The 18629-nt window shown below is 51.0% G+C and overlaps 7 protein-coding genes across 7 annotated transcripts; 2 read left to right on the top strand and 5 right to left on the bottom strand.

The window, feature by feature from the left end:
• Positions 1 to 305: 305 nt before the first annotated feature.
• On the top strand, positions 306 to 1600 carry CTAM01_16163 (Upc2 protein; the record flags this gene model as incomplete). Its single annotated transcript, XM_060532156.1, has 2 exons — positions 306 to 1250; positions 1580 to 1600. The coding sequence occupies 2 exons, from the start codon at positions 306 to 308 to the stop codon at positions 1598 to 1600; spliced, it is 966 nt and encodes a 321-aa protein (XP_060373281.1).
• Positions 1601 to 1755: 155 nt separating this feature from the next.
• Positions 1756 to 3607, bottom strand: CTAM01_16162 (uncharacterized protein; the record flags this gene model as incomplete). The annotated part of the gene is made up of 3 exons (XM_060532155.1): positions 1756 to 2136; positions 2198 to 2977; positions 3047 to 3607. The coding sequence occupies 3 exons, from the start codon at positions 3605 to 3607 to the stop codon at positions 1756 to 1758; spliced, it is 1722 nt and encodes a 573-aa protein (XP_060373280.1).
• Positions 3608 to 4474: 867 nt separating this feature from the next.
• On the bottom strand, positions 4475 to 5518 carry CTAM01_16161 (zinc-binding oxidoreductase; the record flags this gene model as incomplete). Its single annotated transcript, XM_060532154.1, has 1 exon — positions 4475 to 5518. One exon carries the CDS (start codon positions 5516 to 5518, stop codon positions 4475 to 4477), a length of 1044 nt encoding a protein of 347 aa, XP_060373279.1.
• Positions 5519 to 6757: 1239 nt separating this feature from the next.
• Positions 6758 to 7794, top strand: CTAM01_16160 (uncharacterized protein; the record flags this gene model as incomplete). The annotated part of the gene is made up of 2 exons (XM_060532153.1): positions 6758 to 7105; positions 7159 to 7794. 2 exons carry the CDS (start codon positions 6758 to 6760, stop codon positions 7792 to 7794), a joined length of 984 nt encoding a protein of 327 aa, XP_060373278.1.
• A 111-nt stretch (positions 7795 to 7905) lies between these two features.
• On the bottom strand, positions 7906 to 9480 carry CTAM01_16159 (uncharacterized protein; the record flags this gene model as incomplete). Its single annotated transcript, XM_060532152.1, has 3 exons — positions 7906 to 9130; positions 9185 to 9354; positions 9412 to 9480. The coding sequence occupies 3 exons, from the start codon at positions 9478 to 9480 to the stop codon at positions 7906 to 7908; spliced, it is 1464 nt and encodes a 487-aa protein (XP_060373277.1).
• A 670-nt stretch (positions 9481 to 10150) lies between these two features.
• CTAM01_16158 (glycosyl hydrolase family 35) lies at positions 10151 to 13385 on the bottom strand (the record flags this gene model as incomplete). The annotated part of the gene is made up of 5 exons (XM_060532151.1): positions 10151 to 10368; positions 10432 to 12202; positions 12253 to 12361; positions 12419 to 12548; positions 12599 to 13385. The coding sequence occupies 5 exons, from the start codon at positions 13383 to 13385 to the stop codon at positions 10151 to 10153; spliced, it is 3015 nt and encodes a 1004-aa protein (XP_060373276.1).
• A 1582-nt stretch (positions 13386 to 14967) lies between these two features.
• CTAM01_16157 (uncharacterized protein) lies at positions 14968 to 18199 on the bottom strand (the record flags this gene model as incomplete). Its single annotated transcript, XM_060532150.1, has 4 exons — positions 14968 to 16274; positions 16330 to 17145; positions 17204 to 17678; positions 17759 to 18199. The coding sequence occupies 4 exons, from the start codon at positions 18197 to 18199 to the stop codon at positions 14968 to 14970; spliced, it is 3039 nt and encodes a 1012-aa protein (XP_060373275.1).
• Positions 18200 to 18629: the final 430 nt, after the last annotated feature.

The following is an 18629-nucleotide window of genomic DNA, read 5'->3' as shown; positions in this document are numbered from 1 at the left end:
CGATCCCAATACGAAGTTCGCGAACATCAGGGATATCCATCGGGCTCAAATCGAAGCGGGTGAAAAGGAGGTTATCACGGCTGAATCCAGCGACTCTGAATGCCCTAGTGAGGCTGGCAGCTGTATTGTAGTGGGTGTGGTTGAGGATCAATAGTTAATAGTAATGAGGAGGTTGGGTTGTGATCCCATCGTTTTTGTGGTGCCAGAAACAGGGGGTGCCAGGAAGTGGGTATGTTGACTTAATCGCAGAGCATCGTAGTCCGAACGTTCGCTTTGTTCAGACCCGAGCCTGTCTTATATCCACAATGCCAAAGCACAGAAAGTCCCGCCTTGGATGCAAAGAATGCAAAGAACGAAAGGTCAAATGCGATGAGTCTCGGCCGATTTGTATGAGATGCAAGACCGCGGGAAGAAATTGCTCTTACCGAGAGCTGGTCAGCAGTCTACCAACGCCACCAGCCCAAACACCGGCACATTTGTCCACTCCTCAAGCTCTGAGCCCGCAATCCTCGGTTTCCTCTAGTCGTCATTTACAACTGCCCTCAGCAGTACCAGATCCTCATGGCGCGACTACGTCATTGAATATATCAGAGTTGTCAGATGACTTCTTCTCGGAACGCTTCAGCTTGTTCCACTTCGATCTACTCCTCTTCTTTAGAGGGGCTCTCACAGATGTCCTCGTCTCCCTGCAGTCCGAAATGGGCCCAATGATGCGTCTGATCTATTCTGAAGCGTTGAAGGCGCCATATTTGATGGACCAGGTCCTGGCCTTCACCGCCGCCTACAGGAGCACAGTCGCCAATGACGAAGAAACAACGATGTTGTACCTCACCCAAGCGACCGGCCTCCAAACGAGAGCCATAGGGCATCTGGATATCGGCGGGTTGCAAGTTAACGAAGATAACGTCATGGCGCTCTTCTGTTTCAGCCTCCTACTTGGTCAACAGACCTTGTTCGAAGCCTTCGCCGCAGCAACCTCGATACCTACCGTGCTCGACAAGCTCGTTCAATGTCTGACACTTCATCACGGAATCCGTGGCATTGTCGCGGAATCCATGGGAAAGTTCCATGGCCATATGCAGAACATCCTTCCCCACAACCCGGCATATTCTATGGAGAATGGCACACAAGTCCTTCACGGCAACGAGTGTGATAGCTTGCTCCGGCGGCTGAATGAAAATGAGATGAGCGAACAAACGAGGGGTGTTTACATAGATGTTGTTAAGATTCTGCAGTATCTCTTCGATTCTGTACGTTCGGAGGAAAGTCGCAGGCTCGTCGTCATTCAGGAATGGCCTGTGCGAGTGTCACAAGAGTACATCAGACTCCTTCAACAAAGACGTCCTGAAGCTCTGGTCTTGTTGTCTTATTATGCCGTGCTACTTCATTGGGCGAAAGACTATTGGGCCGTGGGCGGTTCTGGGGAGTTTCTTATCCGGGCAACTTCAGATCATCTTGGGACTTACTGGAAAGAATGGCTGGAATGGCCAAATGAAATGTTGAAAGAAGGCGAAAGAATGGACATAGCATGAAAGTTAGGGAACGACGATGAGCGAAATTGACTAAGATCACGACCAAGTGGTTCAACATTGTAGACTAGGAAGTATGCATGTGTTTTATATAATGTACATAGAAGAAGTGAAAAGTAAGTTTTCGTCGCGCCGCAAGTCTCGTGAAAAGAAATCTTGCGGTGAGCGGAAAAGAAGAACATTCTTGTGAAGTAATAGAACCCTCATCAGTATTGAGACGACACTATTAGAGCCCGTGGAACATTGGTGCAGCCCTCTTGGTGGTGTTGGACTTGATGGGGCTTTCGGAACAAGACCAGCACTCGGCCTTGGAAGCATCCCCGCAGCCATCGTTGAAGATCGACTTCTCGGGGTACGGGCAAAGGATGCGGTTGTGCGTCGCATTGCCGACAGAGATCTGGATAGGCGTCTGGTCAGGCGCGGTGCCGTTCTCAACCCAGTTGCGAAGCTGCTCGAAGAGGCCAGTAGGGGAGCCGCTCACACCGCCGAAGCAGTGGCCCAAGCCGGGAGCCTCGAAGTAGCGATAGAAGTCCTGGATATCAGGGATGATCTCGTTCACTGCCTTGTAGTAGTCTTCGGTACCACCAGGCGGGATGATGTTGTCAGCCTGCAGACAGAATGTTAGCTCGCTAATTGCTTGGTACAGAATCCGAGTGATGCATGCGTACCAAACCGTGGAAAGTCACCATCTTGCCTCCGGCTGCCTTGAACTGTCTCAGATCGGGGTCGGCGGTCTCGACAATCGACTCATATTGCTGGCGACCAGAGTACACCAGCGCATCATACTCCTCGCGGCTCATATTTGTCAAGTCAAAGGTCTCATTCTTGGCGATGAAAAGCTTGAACCAGGCGGTACCGAGGTTAGATGGTTCATCTGTGCAGCCTTTCTCGTTGCAGCTCGTCATCACAATGCCCGGCTGGCTGAAGGACGTCGGCTTGTTGCCCGTAAAGTCGGCTCCAGGCAAGATACCGTGGTACGGCCGCTGGCCATCCGCGGTGACATGGCCGTGCCACGTAGCATTCACTACCGTCGCAGCGGCTTCTGAGATAATCTGCTGAGTTCCATTTTTCTGGGCGCAGGTGATCGATTGGCCGACGAGGGAGAAAGGATCAAAGGACTTGAAACAGGCTGCGATGTCGGAGATGACTCCGTCCGTGACTCCATCTAGAGGATCGCATTCGGAGGTTGCTTTGTTCACGATGGCGTCGAACTCACAAGGGTAAGGGAACGCGCCAAGCTCGTTCATTACTTGGTGGGGCCAGTAGACGAAGCTCACCAGCTTGTTCCAGTTGATTGCCGGGGCGCCTGCTACTATGCCGTCGTAGATGTCGGGGTAGCGTTGGGCAAGCATGAGCCCTTGTCGTCCACCCTGGGAACAGCCGGCCCAGTAGGAGTACTGTGGGTCCTGGCTGTAGTAGCTCTTGATCAAAGACTTGCCGATAATGGCCTGGAGGTTTTGTGATCAGCACTCATAAGCTTTACAGGGCCTCATTTGAGAAGTGCGACTGATAATTACCTCGTCCTTGAGGGAAACGGATGCCAAATTCTGCAAGTTGTACAGGTTGACGTTGCCAGGGCTGTTCAACGCCCACGAACTAGGCTCATTCGCAGATCCGAGGCCAGCATCCGTTGTGATGGTCGCAAAACCGTCCGCAATGGCTCCATTCATTGCGTTGTAGCTCAAGAAGAAGCGGCCGGCGACCCAGCCCCCTCCGCCCACAGCCATGAACCTCTCATTCCAGTTTTCCGGAAGCCATGCCTCGGTGACGAGGTTGTCGTTCTGGCCCGGGTGCGTATACGTGATGGTCACGTTGCAAAAGGTCGCGTTCGTCAGTTGGACGGCCGGGGAGGTGTATCGGAAAGCTGCGGGGACGGAGACGCTGTAGTTGGTGACTAGGTTCGCCTCAAGAGACAAAATCTCAGCTCCGTAGAGGACTGGGCCGAAGGTGCTCGGGACACAGTTTTGAGCAAGGGACAGAGACATCGCGATGGGGATCTGAGCTTGTAAAGCTCGTGGTGACCAGGCGAATCGCGGTTTGAGGTGAGAGGTGATGTGACTGATGAGTGTATCGAACATTATTCTTGTTATGACAATTGGCGACCGAAGATGGTTTTTATAAGTCTTTCATGATAAATGTAGCGAGAAATTTCAAAGCCCAAAGCCTCAATGCCCCTAAGAAGATGATGATCTCCAAAATCGAGGCTCAGCAATTCGCCAAGATCGTAACGTAAGCCTCGGACAACTAGCCTTTAATTCTAGCTCCTTGCTGTCCGATTTGGGACTTTGGATAGACCTCGGGTAGAGCGCGTTGTCATTGGATGCTGACATTCCGCGGACGGCCTGAGTCACACGCCGCACTCCGGACCCGGAAACCGACCGATGCACGCCGGGCTTAAATGGGACTTTGCGCGGATGTCCTCGGATTCAACGTGTGGGTCGCAGTGACTACTCTAAGTAGGTGTGACGGGAGCCCCATATTCGGTCCCGTTCGAACGATTCTAGAAAGCATCTCTAATTTGCATGCATGCACATGCGTAAGACCGGTAACTTGAGTAACGGGCGTCTCCATTCTTAGAAGGAGCACTTCCTTGTCCGACGCGGGCACTCAGGGTAGGAGTGGAAGAGCTTCACCCCGAATAGGGGCTAGGTATTCAAGATAAGTCCAGACAGCGGAGAAGGAAGGGGAGCAGTGCCGAGAGTGCTAACATTGCGGATTGGAAAGGTTTGAGTAAACACCATCAAGTTTCTTTTCAAGAACCGAGGGGTTAAATTGAGCTAAGTAGAACATTTTGGACTCCAAAAGATGCAGATCGTGTCGAGAGCTAGATGATCAAGTCATTCACATCTTCAATTCTACCGAGCAGCAATAATACTCCGCGGCTGCAGTAATATCACCTAGGCCTACACAATACTAAGTAACTATTGTGAGATGTACGTATTCAATCAACCCAAAGCCCTGCTACCCTTGACTTTCGCTACTTGAACAACAACTTTGCCTTTGGCGTGTCCATCCCGCAGTCTTCTATAAGCGGCCGGCACCTGATCGAACTCAAACGTGTAATCAATTACTGCCTTGGCTTCTCCCTGTGCCATCAACTCGCCAATTCGTCGGAAAAAGTGCGCGCTGTTCTGCATCCGCACGAAATAAAATTGGTGCCCCCCCATAATCTTTGGGCAAATCATTTTGCTCAACATCGAGAACGATCCTGAAAGCGTCAGACTTTCTCCGACGCCCACCATGACAAAAGTCCCACCAGGCTTCAAGATGGCGCTGCTGCGGTCATACAGCCCGGTACTGTTGCCCACGTTGTCGATAATGAGATCAAAGACCTTACCCCGATCCCTCAACTTCGACACGATGTCATCCTTCTTATAGTCAATGACTTCATCCGCGCCAAGCTCTCGGCAGAGCTCGATGTTCTTGGTGGAGCACGTCGTGACGACCTCAACGCCTAAGGCTTTCGCTAGTTGGATAGCCCACGTGCCTGTACCGCCGCTCCCTCCGTTGATAAACACCTTGCCGCCAGGTTGCAGGATATCCGGTATCAGAGACTGCCAGGCTGTTGTCGCTGCTGTGCCAACCGCCGCGCCCAGATCAGGGTCAATGCCTTCCGGGAGGGGTGCGCAGTGAGTTCCCAAGATGACAATGTACTCTGCCAACGTGCCTTTCTGCCCAACGCCAGCATATCCACCGAATACAAGTTGTCCGACTTGAAAGCTGGAATTTGTGGTGTGTGTGGCTACAACGCGGCCGCAGAAGTCCATGGCAGGCGTAGCGGGGCGCGCGACCATGAGACGTCCGATTAGAGTTGACTCGGGGACTTTGTAGTCTGCTGGGTTGAGCGATGCGCTGATGACTTCGACAAGGAGCTCATCTTTGCTTAAGGTTGAGGAGCTTGGCTTGGGCACTGATTTGTTGAGAACAAGAGAATCTTCGAGCTTGCCGTCGATGGCAGAATATTGCCAAGCTTTCATAGTGTCACCCATTCTCAGTCGCGTCGGTCTCTGCCGTCGAGTTGAGAAATATTTGGTACTTGGTTGGCTGCTCGAGTAGAGTTTGGATTGATTAATTTGGAAAGCTTAAAAATCGCCGAATATTTATATGTCCATAACCCCGTAGTAAATTTGACCATCGGCCGTTGTCAATTGCTCAACTCCGCGCATTTCTGGGCTCAAATTGGCGTTGCGGAGCGGAGTTTTCGTTCCAGCTACAGACGCTGAATGAGGTAAAAGTGACCCGGCATCTAGCGATTCGTCCGAATTGAGCTTATGTTCCCGATATGTTTCCGAACCTGCTGAGATGATTTGATGTGACGGCGAATCGACAATCATTTTGAACATTTTCTAGAACATTACTAGAATTCAAGAAAGCGTCAATTGCCTATGGAGCAACTGCTTCTCCTTTTGCGTCATGCGCCTCTGGACTTGCGCTGGCGGAGTGACGTGACCATTGTGAAGACAGGAGCCGGTCATTTCAGGTTACTGAGAACCAGACACCATAAGCAACGAGCAATGGCTTGTTCAGAAAAAAAGATCCGAAGACATCCTTCAACCGTTATAGATTAGACCAACTTCAGTGTGTCCGTTCTGAAATGTTTCTTAGTTGAACGTCGCAGTGGTTCCGTCTTTGCCCGACCTGCTTAGCATGCTGACAACGCGGGACTACATAGATGCGGTAGCACGAGTGTAATCTAACACGGTGCCCATCAACTGTAGAGCTGTGGCTTCGTGGAAATATGCCGTATTCCCGAGTTCGTTCCTGAATTTGCGATCCGAATCGCGTGCATGCGGGGAATAATAAGGTTTCTTCTGCATCCTTCACGGTCAAATCCCGGGGGGCTGAGGTCTTCTCCGGTGGATAACCCAACAAATGCGCGACGAGGTGCCCTGAAAAGGAATCATTCTCCCATTTGAGAGGGTCTTCTAGGGGAGTTAAGCCGGTGCCTAGCGATCCTTTGGGGAAACGTGCTTACACCTGGCGACGATCACCCCGTGTTCTCGTAATTTCTGTCGGCACATGGTGAGACCCGGAAGGCTTTAGTGACAACTAGGCCCGGGTAGCGCTGATCCTACTCCGGCTGTTATGATCCGCGATTGCGTATTTATTTCACAGCGGTTCTCACGACAGTCGCCGGTGATTATAACTTCGGTGTCTTTTGTCTATGAAAGAAGTACTTCTCTCCTGCCACGTTCGATACCGCTTCATCCCTCAGGATAGACCTTAGCATGGTTTCCTCACGCTTTCTGACGCTGGCCCTCAGCACGTCGGCATCTGTCGTGGCAGCTTTGACGACACCAGCAAGGAGTGAGACCGCATCTGCTCAATGCACCAAGGCCCTGCCACAGGGGCGCGCACCTGGGAACGAGTACACAATTCCTTACACCGACAAAGACGGCCGATCTCGAGACTATCTCCTATTCTTGCCACCGAAGTACTCTACAAAGTCCAATAACCCGATCATATTCTCCTACCATGGTGGGACTAGAACACCAGAGTCTCAGCGAGATCTTGACCGTCTGGAAACGCCATACTTCAATACGGACCACATCGTCGTTTATCTACGCGGATACCAGGTAAGCAATATTTGTCGGAGAAGCTCACGAAAGAGGCTGATGTGATATTTCAGGAACGATGGGAAGGTACTCCTAATATCACCAAGAGAAACGACATTGAGTACACCAGCAATGTCTTGGACGATCTCGAGAAAACCTATTGCATCGATACAAACCGCGTTTTCATGACTGGCAAATCCAACGGCGGCGGCTTTGTCAACTATGCTGCCTGCCACAAAGAACTCTCAACGCGCTTCGCTGCTTTTGCCCCCGTCTCTGGCTCTTATTACATCGAGGGCGCAGAGGGTTGCAATCCCAAGACCGTCGATATTCCGTGCAACCCCGGAAGGTCCAACATACCTCTCATTGAGTTTCATGGTGGAATCGATGGAACTATTCCCTACGAAGGCAATCCTAGCCGCCGTGGCGCTTGCTTGCCTGATGTCTTTCACTGGGTAACCGAATGGGCTCTTCGTGATGGTCTTGCCGAGAAGGCATGCGAGAAGAATATCACCTCTCGTGCACAGATGTATCGCTGGGGATCAGGTGACAAAAAGGGTCTCGTCACTCACGTCTATGAGCATGATGTTGATCATAGTTGGCCCTACACTGGGGCGAATGCGGACAACAAGGAGCACGGAGATGGTCCGGCATCCTACAATGCATCTTCGTATATCATGGACTTCTTCAGCAAACATACCCTGGCTTGAGACTAACAGTGCCCATACTGCAATCAGCTAGAACTGCACCATAATAATGATAATGCCACATCTCAAATAGTAGCTGCCTCAAAATGTGCAAATCCCATTCAATCAACGCTATTACCCCCCATCGCCACCTCCACCTCCTCCACCACCGCCATCACCGCCGCATCCTCCGTCCCCGCCGCCGCCGCCGCCGCCGCCACCACCATCCCCTCCACCGCAATCACCACTATCGAAAGAGACATAGACTCCGTCAAAGACGAAGTACTCGCCCTTTGTGCGTCTCTTTCTCTTCCTGATCGGATTAGTGCCACCGAGCCCGAACTTTGCCTTAATTTTGGCAGGATGACCAGGTTGAACAGCTGCTGCATCGGGGACGTAGCCGTCTCCTCCCAAGTTATCCATGACAGGATCTTTGGGACAGTCCTTGCTATACTTCTTCGCCCATTCGTTCCTCGTGTCGTGCAAAAATAGTTGTGCTGCAGCGGCCGACGTGACATGCTCATAGTCGATGAGCCTTCTGGCGACGTTAAAGCTCCACACCCAGTAAGATCCTGGGTAAAGCCGATGTGTATGCCAAAGAAGATCTATGGCTAGGGTTGGGGGTACAATGCAGCGGCTTTTCAACAGGTGGGTTCCTGACTTGGACCGAAAGATTGTGTCCATGTCGTATTCCAATGGGCGTGAGGTGAAGGTTCCTTCGGCAGGCCTTCCAAGCAGCTTGATGAACTGTTCGTAATCGCCAATTGAGCGGCCGAGACTCGCGGCAAACGAAACATCGCTCTCTTTTGCTTGAATGACCGTCTTCCAAAATGCGATCTGACTGTTCAAAGTCTTTCGCAGGTCGTCGAGAGTGGGCCAGGGTGCCAATTGACACAATTCTCCGTCCCGACTATGTAGGTTGTTCTTGAAACAGACGTCTTGCCTCTTCCCCATCCTCATATCCGTCCACTCTGACAATTTCCATTCTCTCTTCCCCATAATGGTACAATAGGCTAGCTGATCAACGTCGTGCATCATGATCGCCGGGTCAGCTTTGATATGCATACACGGCTGCTTGTTCGAAAAACGTGACAGCAGCTTCGACTTTCGCTCGGGTTGCCACGGCGGGTACCGCCACAGTTGGAAGGGCAGCTTGTGACTGTCATCTCTCATATTATAGCTCCCCCATTTCCTCTGGGCCTTTTTGTCGGACCATATGCCAGAGTTATAGAGGTCTAGTAGGCGCTTCACTGGGAAGTGATGATGGTTTAAGCCGTAGTCGCGATACCCTCCATCCCAAAGATACCGGTGGAATTTGCCTGGCGATAGGAGATGGCAGTACCAGATGATGGCTACATCCCTACCGAGTAATCTGAGTCAACACATTGAATTTAGTTTGAGAATGGGAACTCACCAAGGGGGTGGATAGTCATGCGGCGCAACACCATAGATGCGCAGGTAGCGGATGTAATTCACATAGCGCCACTCCGAATATGCTAGAGCTTCGTCGTGGATACCGCCAGCATCGTCATGTTTGAAGTGCGGTATGAGTTTCAGGAAAATCTCAATGAGCTGGATATGACTCTACACAGCCATCGAGGTCAGACATGGACCATCCCTTGAAACAATGTGGTCACTTACTGATGCGGCGAGTTGAAGCGAACTGTTGACTCTCTCCTTGGGCCAAGGATCTTCAAATACCGGCGGCATGTTGCAGTTCTGTGTGCTAATATCAAATGGTTCTCCGGGCTTAGCCAGGCGTTGATGACGGGACGTGGACAGTAGTCGAGCATTTATTTCTCAAGAGCTGAAATGCAAGGGTCACGCATGACATCTCAGGAACTGCCTGCCAAGTCGCTTGTGAACCTTGACAGCGGCGCATATTCCGCGCCGCTAAGCCCGGATTCACCTAGTTGCATCACTCAATGCCATGGGGCCGAAGCTGCGGTAAGAGAATCTGGTTTAGCGTCCCGGAAGCCGATGGTATGCACACCGCCCGAGAGAGGAGTTATGGTCATGCGAAGGTTGATTGACATGCCCTGAAAGGGCGCGCAAGGCAGATTCGGTCGCCCTGTGTTACGTTCGTTCCCCGGAGCCGGTTGGTGTCTCGAATGTGTGCAATCGACAACGGCTGCGCCTCAACACCACATGCAACTGCTTTCAGCTCGTCGATCATTCGCAAAGTAGTTGATGGCCATGACTTTAACTCGCGAATAAGATTCTGTGCCTCTTTTGACGATTTCCGAAGAAGCCGAAGTACTAATGGAACTTTACAGCAATACCTTGTCGAAGCACATCGCTCCAAAAGCCACGAATATAGGCTGTTTGAGGACAAATATACACTGGAATGAAAAGTTGGTGCTCTCTAAAGGAGATCTCTTTAATACGCCCCGACTCTCTCCACCCACGACGGTTGAGGTGTCTGCCCAGGTTTTCGGTAGCCTGACTGAATGATGTGGTCCGCTGCCAACTCGAACCCTTCGAGACGTGCACCCGATCCGTCCAAAGCCCAAAGAGTAAGTGCCACCGTGTTGTTGCCGTTATAGTTGAGGATGCCCTCTGGAACAGAGAAGCGCGTTTGCGGACCGAGATGGTTGACTGCATGGGGGTTAGATGTACAGTAATGATATCAAAGGTGGGAGGTTCAAGGTTCTCACTCACCATACTTGCCAAATTGGTACCCGTTGACGAAAAGTTGCGCGCGGAAGAGGCTCGACGCTCCGGTTGAAGCCGTCACATTCGAGATGACAAAACTCAGAGGGATGTCGTAGCCGATTGGCATATCCAAGGGGAACTCCGTCTCATAAAAAGCTACCCCGGCTGTCTTGATGCCTTCAAATGGTGTCACTGAAGCCCAGTCAGACGTGGGTGCCCCTGGAAGATGATAGCCTTGTCGTTCGGCATAGAATGCACCCTCATTCAATGGACCACGCGTCTTGTCAATGTAGCTTTCGGCTCCAAAGTTACCGGTGAGCTTCCATCTCACGTCGGACTGCTGATGACCACCAAGTGAAAAGTCAACGATGCCGCGTGGAAGCTTCATCCAGTCAGACCGTGCCCAGAAGTTCATGCTCATGCCCATATGGTCAATGACGACAGTGAAGACTGAAGGGTCCTCGAGTTTTAGTCCAGCAAGATCAAAAACTTGCGTTGAGTTAGCAGTGTGAGAATCTCCAGCAAAAGACCCGAGGAAGGTCTCGTTAACCCAGACAGAGTGGCTGTAAGCAAAGCCTCCTGCTGTCGTCACGTTGAAGAATGATTCGTTCGCAGTCGCGGTGAAGTGGCCTCGATAGATGAGTGAACCGCCATGGAACCCGTAGTCACTGCAGTAGAGCGATGTTGGGGTCGTTAAATTGCGAGGGTTGTTGCTTTTCTCTAGTGCTGCCTTGGTCCAGGCGGAATCGTCGTAGCTATTAGATATCTCTGGGAGCGAATCGATTGAATGCCATTGCAGTTCGGGGAAGACGGGCAGGTTGAGAGCTGGACTCTCGAAGGCGATCTCAGCTTGGAGCCTGCCATCCTTCCATTGGGCGTTCGGAAGGGAGCGGCCATTGAAGGTAAGCGGGCTGTTCGAAGGGACCCCACCTAGGATCTCAAGAGTCGTAGTAGCATTGATGTCTCCCGTCAAATGGAGAACTCCATCAGCGAAAGTTGCATTCCGCAGAAGATAAGGCCCCTTGACAATGATTGACGACTTCCCTAGAGTAGGCTTGATCAATCCATCATTAGTATCGGGAAGGTCAAGGACCCAATGGCGGTAGGCGTCGTTGCGCCATAGGAGATGAATTTCGAAGGTTTCGAAATGCACAACCTGTCTCCTTTCTTGGACCACCCAGTGAACAGCTCTGAAGCTGCCGTAAGTGCGCGTTGTCGCGTTGCTACCTTCAAAATGCGGTAATCCTAACGAGGATGGCACAGCGAACTCGTGCTCTTCGCCGTCGCCTCCGTACAAGATGAGCAGTGTCTTGTTTCCGTAGGTTTTCCAGGTGAATATCTCCGCTGACGAGTAGATCAAGTTGGTGCCGCCGACATCATGATCCGTGATGTGGATTTTAGAGTCTCGCCCATGTAGCGACAGATCGCCGCCTAGCAAGGGGATGGAGATGTTGCCGACAGATGTCGGCACATTGAGTTTGTAGGAAGTGCGGTTGAGTGAGGTGTAATCGGTATGGCGCACAACGTAGAACCGAGTCTTGTCCCCTACGATTGGAACAACTTGGAGGTCTGGTGTGCTAACAAACTCGGTAGACGTAGCGTTCTGGGGGATGGCTGTGAGATAGGCCTCGGAAGCACGGAGGAAATGGGCTTCGATCTTGGCCTCGCTGTACTTTTCCCGGTCGATCCCACGATTCTCTCTAATGGAAGCACCATGATCGTAGGAAGTGTAGCCCTCTGAGTGACCCATGTTCCCCCAATTTGTCCCGCCATATGTCTATCCGCCACTTTAGTGACCAGCCAATGCAAGACGGGAGAAAAGCATACCATGTAGAGATTGAGTATCTTGATAGAGCGCGACACAAGCTCTTTCACGAAGACACGGGTAAAGTCCTGGTTAATCTTTGCTGCGCACTTATCCAGGCCAACACCTCCCCTTTGATCAATCAGCACCAATATCGACGAGAGGGACTAGAAAATAGCATGGGCCTACCATGGATCGGGGGCACCCCCCTGGTACTCCAATACGGCATAGGGGCTGCTTGGGCTCTGCTGCAGATGGTTTTGATACGTATACGTCAAACTTAAAGCAGTGAGATCCGTCCAGTCCGTGGGGTGATCGCCTAAATACTCAATCAGCAGACATGACTGAAGCGGTCGTTAGAAAACTTACATCCTTTGTAAAAAGGGTAAGCGTCATGCGCGTAGATGTCCAACTCCCCTTTTCCAGATCCAGGCGCCCAGTTGCCCAAAGGCACGGCGTCATTGCCAATCAAAGGAACTTCAATACCATTTCGTCGAAACTGGTCTTCCATAAAAACCATGTAGTTTGGGTCCAATAGCTTGGTTGACTCAACCGGGTTGGCTGTTCCGACCGCTAAACTGTACTCGTTTTCGGGCTGCACAAGGATTATGGGTCCGCCGTTGGTTATCTGAGCAGCTGAGATGACGCGAAGGACGCTTGAAATGTAGTTTTCCGTTGCGTTGGTGTAATCTGGGGCCATTGATCTCAATTCACCCTTATTGCGCTGTAACCAGCCAGGAAAGCCGCCCCCAGAGAGCTCAGAGTTGATATAGGGACCAGGTCGTGCGATGAGATAGAGTCCAGCCTCGACGGCGGCGTCGATGAAAGGTTGAAGATCAAACACATTGTCCATGCGTACCTCGCCTGGTTTGCCCTCGAGCAAGGCCCAGTTGACGTAGAATGACACTGCGTTATAACCTAGCGCTTTGATCTTCTGGAGCACGTCTAACCAGAGTCCTGGTGAAGGAATACGCCATGGGTGAAACTCGCCGGACAAGATGACGATACGCTCCCCTCGGATAAAGAGTGAGTGTTCGTCCCATCTGACTAGATCCTGAGTGATATTGGTGAATTTGATATGGGATCTGCTGAGAACAGCATCGGTGGGGGGTAAAAGGAAGAGGCTAGTAACAGCCAAGAAAGAGGAAAGCTTCATCTCGACTTCTCAATCGGAAACCATTTGGTAATTTCGGATGGAACAACTGGATTTGGTTGAAACTGGAACGCGCCTTATATCTTTATCAACCAGATAGCCTGTTTACTTGTGTTGACAGCCATCAATCTTGACATAAATATGCACTTCAATTGCCAAGCTGCGCCGACCTGTTGAATAGTACATGCATTCTCGCTTTCGCGTTGACAGTCGCAGGGTAAGACAAAGTGCCTTTGCTCTTATGATGTTGATATCAGTGTCCAATGGGCCAAGCTTATTGTGGTCCCCAAGCACGACATCCATTTCGATGCGATCTGCTCTACTCGCATAGGAGCGGATATAGCATAATAGGGTAACAATTTGCCCGACGCAGAGGTGCCTGGGTTTGGGGGATACCTTGGGCAAGGCGCGACCTTGCCAGCAGAACCGTCACGTACTCTACGCCACTTAAGATATCCCTTCGAAGCGCAAGAGAGCGGAAGCGAAGTGCAGGGTATGTAAACGTCGACGTATCATACGCGTATTCGTACGATTGGAGCCGAAGCTACACGTATATTGTGCCCGTCCCAGGATCAGCGTAGTATATAATGGGATTACGAAAACTTGCATAGGCACCAGTGCAAAGGAGGCCACGGTGATCTCAGTGCTTCGATGATGATTATTCATCCCAATCGCAGGGTCGTTTTGAGAACGCGGACTTATGAGAACAGCATGGCGTAAGCTGCCGGGCCGGGCTAATCGCTTGGCTTCCTTTCAATTCCTTGTGACCATCGTAATGTGAGCGGTCCGGCAGTTGTGATCTGCCTCGCCTCTGGCCCGAAGACTATGAGGTCGGCCCGAATCTTTTCGAAATTCCCATTCTCCCGGAAATTCATCAAGAACCGTTACGTCAAAAGTGAGCAGTGAAGTCACCTGCTTCAATCAAGCCTTGACATCGTGGCTGGGTGAAGTGACGTCCCAGTCAAACACGCGTACTGCTGGCAGTCTGGTTGGCCGGGATGTGAAAGCGGGGTAGAATACACGTATGGAAATGGGATACGGCAACTTCCTCGTAACATACTCACGCCTAACTATGTGCCAATCGTGGGCTCTCTGGGCCAGATGCTCCCAGGCTCTTGGGGCTTTGTGAGCGCGGTGGAGTGATTGGTATTTTGTATTTCATTCCTTTCCATCCTTGCCTGTAAGAATATACCCGTTCAACATCAAATATGGAGCAGCCGCACTTTGGCCACGTCTTCTGCATACCTATGTACTTCAATATATGGCGATATATGGAAGGTTTGCAATCTGCAGTGACTACTGCGGTTTGTTCTGAGCCCAGAAGGCGCAACGGCAGAGAAGGATACTCCCGAAAATTGCCTTCAGATTCAGTCAACTACATGGAATAATCGGCTTGACACTAACAAGACAGGGAAATACTGTTCTTGTACTTTTGCACACCTCACTCCGATCAGAATCTCAGATTTAGTCCTCATATCACTGCATTTATTCAATGGCTGAGACTTCTCGGGCTATCTGTCACCTGAGCGATGTCTTCGTGCGCTCCTCCTGCATGTTGATCATTGCCTTGTCCAAGGGCCACGTCCTAAGCTTTCAAAGGGACGATCTCAAAAGGCACGACCGCTACAACACCAATCAGTCCATTGTCGGTCTTGGGGAGAGTTACCATGGATGAAAACTCTCTCCCAGAGCTCCTGATCTCGGGCAAAATACTGCGAAGGTAGTTCCACATCGTACCCGGCACAACGGCGACAACGTGGTTGTTTCCTTTCACCAGGTACGACGTGGCGTCAGCAGTAGGATTGGTTGAGTCCAGCGGAGGCAGTCTGGCGCCATTGACATAGACCGTTATCGCGTTCAACACAGGCGGGAACTTCATGTAGGCACCAAGGGACGTGTTGTGAGCACTGCTAGTAGTCGATTCCGGCGGCCAGGTGAAGTTTGTGGAGTAGTAGCCAACCCCAGACGTGTTCGTTGCATATGGAAGATCCGACCATGAGACAAGCTTGCTGAGTTGGTGAGTCGTGTTGCTCTTGACAGCTGTGATGGTTGCATCGCTGAAATTTTCTGGAGCTTCCCAATGCTCAAGAACCAGAGTCCACGGCCCCAACTCGAAGGAGTCAGGGGCTTGGCTGAAATGAGTGATTTTGTTGCCGGTCGACGATGTGACGAATGCTGGATCTGAAGACGCAACGACGTGTAATCCAATGCCATCACCGACGGGGCCGTAGCCAACGATGTTCGATGAAACTTGAGTAGCATGAATGGCTGGAGTTATAGTGCCACGGATTGCTTTGTCGGCGAACGCAATCACCATTGTCTGATTTCCTGCGAGTTCGAGTGGGATGATTGTCGAAGATCCGTTGGTCCGGTAATTGAGAACCGCTTGGCGGGCTCCCGTCCAGAGATCGAAGAAATAGGGAATACCTTTTGATTGAACCACCACTTCTCCGGTTGCTGCGACCAAGTCACCAAATATGTAGGCGTAGGCGATGCCACTTTCTTTGTCTTCCCTCCATGTGGAATACCACGTGCCGTTGGTTCTCACCCCGACTCGTGGCTTGAGACTCAGTTCGTTCAGCTTCTGGGATATCTCACCCTCTGCAACGTGATGTACGTTCGTGTTATTCAGAAACTCATTGTTTGCAGGAGTATGGCCAGTATTGATTTGCATCCCTGAAGGGTACAGCCCCGGCACTGAGCCGGCCACGATGATAGGCAACCCAACTTTCACGAAGCTCTCCAGCTTCGTAATTGAGAGTTGCGTCAAATTCTGGGATCCGAGGATAACCATGGCTTGATATGCTGCATCTTGGGGCGCAAGCATACCGTGTTCAACATACGCATTGGGCATGTCAAAGTTGTCCGGTGACAAGTAAGTGTAAGACCAACCTAAGCATTGTCAGTGGCCGGTCTATGACCCAATTTGATCCGCAATGTTACGAACCTTCATCAATCAAATCTGTCGGCGCGTACACCGTTCCAAAGTTTGGATCAGTAGCAGATTGTTTGTTATAGAATGCGATATCGGCACGTGGAACACCCTGTTGCTGGGTGTGCTGCAACCTCGACATGTAACTCAAGGCTGCCTGAAGGCCGTGATTCCAGTCTGGTCTTTTGGGCGAATATAGGTCTGAGACGTAGAAGATGAATGCCGTGTACCCCGGCCACGTTGTTTGGGGATAGTTGCCGGTGTATGACTGCCCGTGAATAACGAATTGGTTCACACCACCTGCAACGGCGCGATTCGCGGCAAAGAGCAGCTCTGGAATGGTGTAGCTGTATGCCTTCCCAAAAACCGCGCCAAGTTCGATGGAGACGATCTTTTTCCGCGCGAGATTTGCTGGACCAGAGAATTGCCGATACCCATCGATGTTGTCGTGCCCTTGAAGACTTTCACACTCGGGAGCGTCAACAAACGGGATCGAAGCCTCCATATCCATGGGTAGGTTGTAAGATGGCTGGGATGATAGTCCTTTGACTTCCAGACTCTGAAGCCACTGTGAAAGTGTGGCGAGGTACTCTTGGTATCCTGCTGCCAAAGTCTCACGATAGTCGTTGACATAACCCTTTCCCTGATCCGGTCGGTCCAAAGTGCAGCGCGTAGTTCCTGGGGAGGTGCTTTGGAGATTGATGTTGTTGTTGCTGAACATGATGAGAGGCAGGTATGGTTTCAAGTCGTATGCGAACATTTCTTGGAACCGTGTTGGAAGCGAGCGGGTCCATGAAACATTCGAAGGAATTTCGATGCTATCCTCCCATCCTAGGATCACGCCAAAGTTAGCTGATAAGACTGCCACCACGTTTAGAAGACATCATACCATAATTTCCAACGTCTCTCAAAAGTCCTTTCAGCTCGTCAGTAAGCAGATATTGCTCCCAGAAGGCCTGCACTGTCCGAGCTCCTTGGGCGCTGAAGTGGTCCACGATATACGACCCATTGTCCCAAATTTGTTTCGTCGTATTTGATGGGAAGTGAACGTTTTGGTTAAGAGACAGCTTTTCGTAGAAAAAGAACAGCTCGTGGTCAGATCCACTGGGCAAGGATTTAGCGGGCTTCCAGGATAGTATGCCATCGCCTGAGACACTTGAGGTAATGTCTGTGAGAGATCCATTTTCCAAAACGAGATCCTGGTAAGATACAGTCGTCGAGCCGGTAATCCCAACGATGTTGTAAGAAATGTTCGCTCGAGACACTACGACAGCGGACACGACAGCAACTAGCTCACCATCCCCCCAGCCGGGAATTGTTTCGTTGAGAAAGCTGCGATTGGAGACAGCTTGGCTGAAGGAAACCTGAGGTGTGCAAGGAGTTCAGTAAAATGGACTCAGCTGTCTGCATCGTCGAAAGCTGTGGATGATTTGCAACTACTTACCAAGTCCCACTGCAATCCCTCATCATCAGGGTGAGCCGGAATGCCTTGTCCCTGATTCGGTCCAAGTGAAAAGTCCATGGTCAATCCCGCCTGTTCATGGGCCTTCAAAGCTGATGTGAAGAGATTAAGATGAGCAGGAGTACCAAAGCCGTAAGTAGACCAGTTTACCCCGGTTGGAGCTGGCCCAAGATCTCCTCCATAGTTGTAGAACGGCAAGAACTCTACGCCCCCAGCCCCAATGTCACCCGCTGCCTTTATGTCCGCTTCTACAGTCCCCGCGTCTACACTAGCATCTGGAAGCCAGTATCTGAACTTTGGGCGCTCTTGGGATGGTGGATGGAGGAAGTTATCTGGGGACTGGGTGCAGTCAGAAGCTCGGATGGGTTCGCAATTAGTGAGGAGTAGGGCAAAAAGGCTGACTGCATGGCGGATGGTGGTCATTCTGAGAATAGTTCTAGTAAATATTGAAGTCTTGTTGTCTTGCACAGCCTCTCGACCAGCAGATTATGGAAGAACTTGTCATCGCGATTTAAATAGAACAATGCGCGGGCTAAAACTCAACTATTAACATGACAGAGACACAGCTAGGCGCCAAGTTTGCGAATATTGCGTTCGTAGAATGGTGGACAGAGAAATATTGGTCAGTTTCCTCGGGGTAAACAAAAACGAGATCGGGCCGCTTCGTGTGATCTTGGGTAACAACAAGCAGTATCTAAAGGTAGCTCACCACTGACGACCAAAGAGCACATAACCAAGTTCATGGACTAGTCTTGCGTCTGGTACTTGAAGCTACTAACATGATGAAGTTGGTGCGATGTGGGGTTCACCCCTCTGCGCTTAATCGCACGAACCTCGGCACTTGTAGGTAGTC

This window comes from Colletotrichum tamarilloi (genome assembly GCF_030869305.1).
Source record: "Colletotrichum tamarilloi strain Tom-12 chromosome Unknown Scaffold_200.1, whole genome shotgun sequence".
Classification (NCBI taxonomy): domain Eukaryota; kingdom Fungi; phylum Ascomycota; class Sordariomycetes; order Glomerellales; family Glomerellaceae; genus Colletotrichum; species Colletotrichum tamarilloi.
The sequence above is the reverse complement of the archived record's forward strand: the minus strand, read 5'-3'. Positions and strand labels throughout refer to the sequence as shown.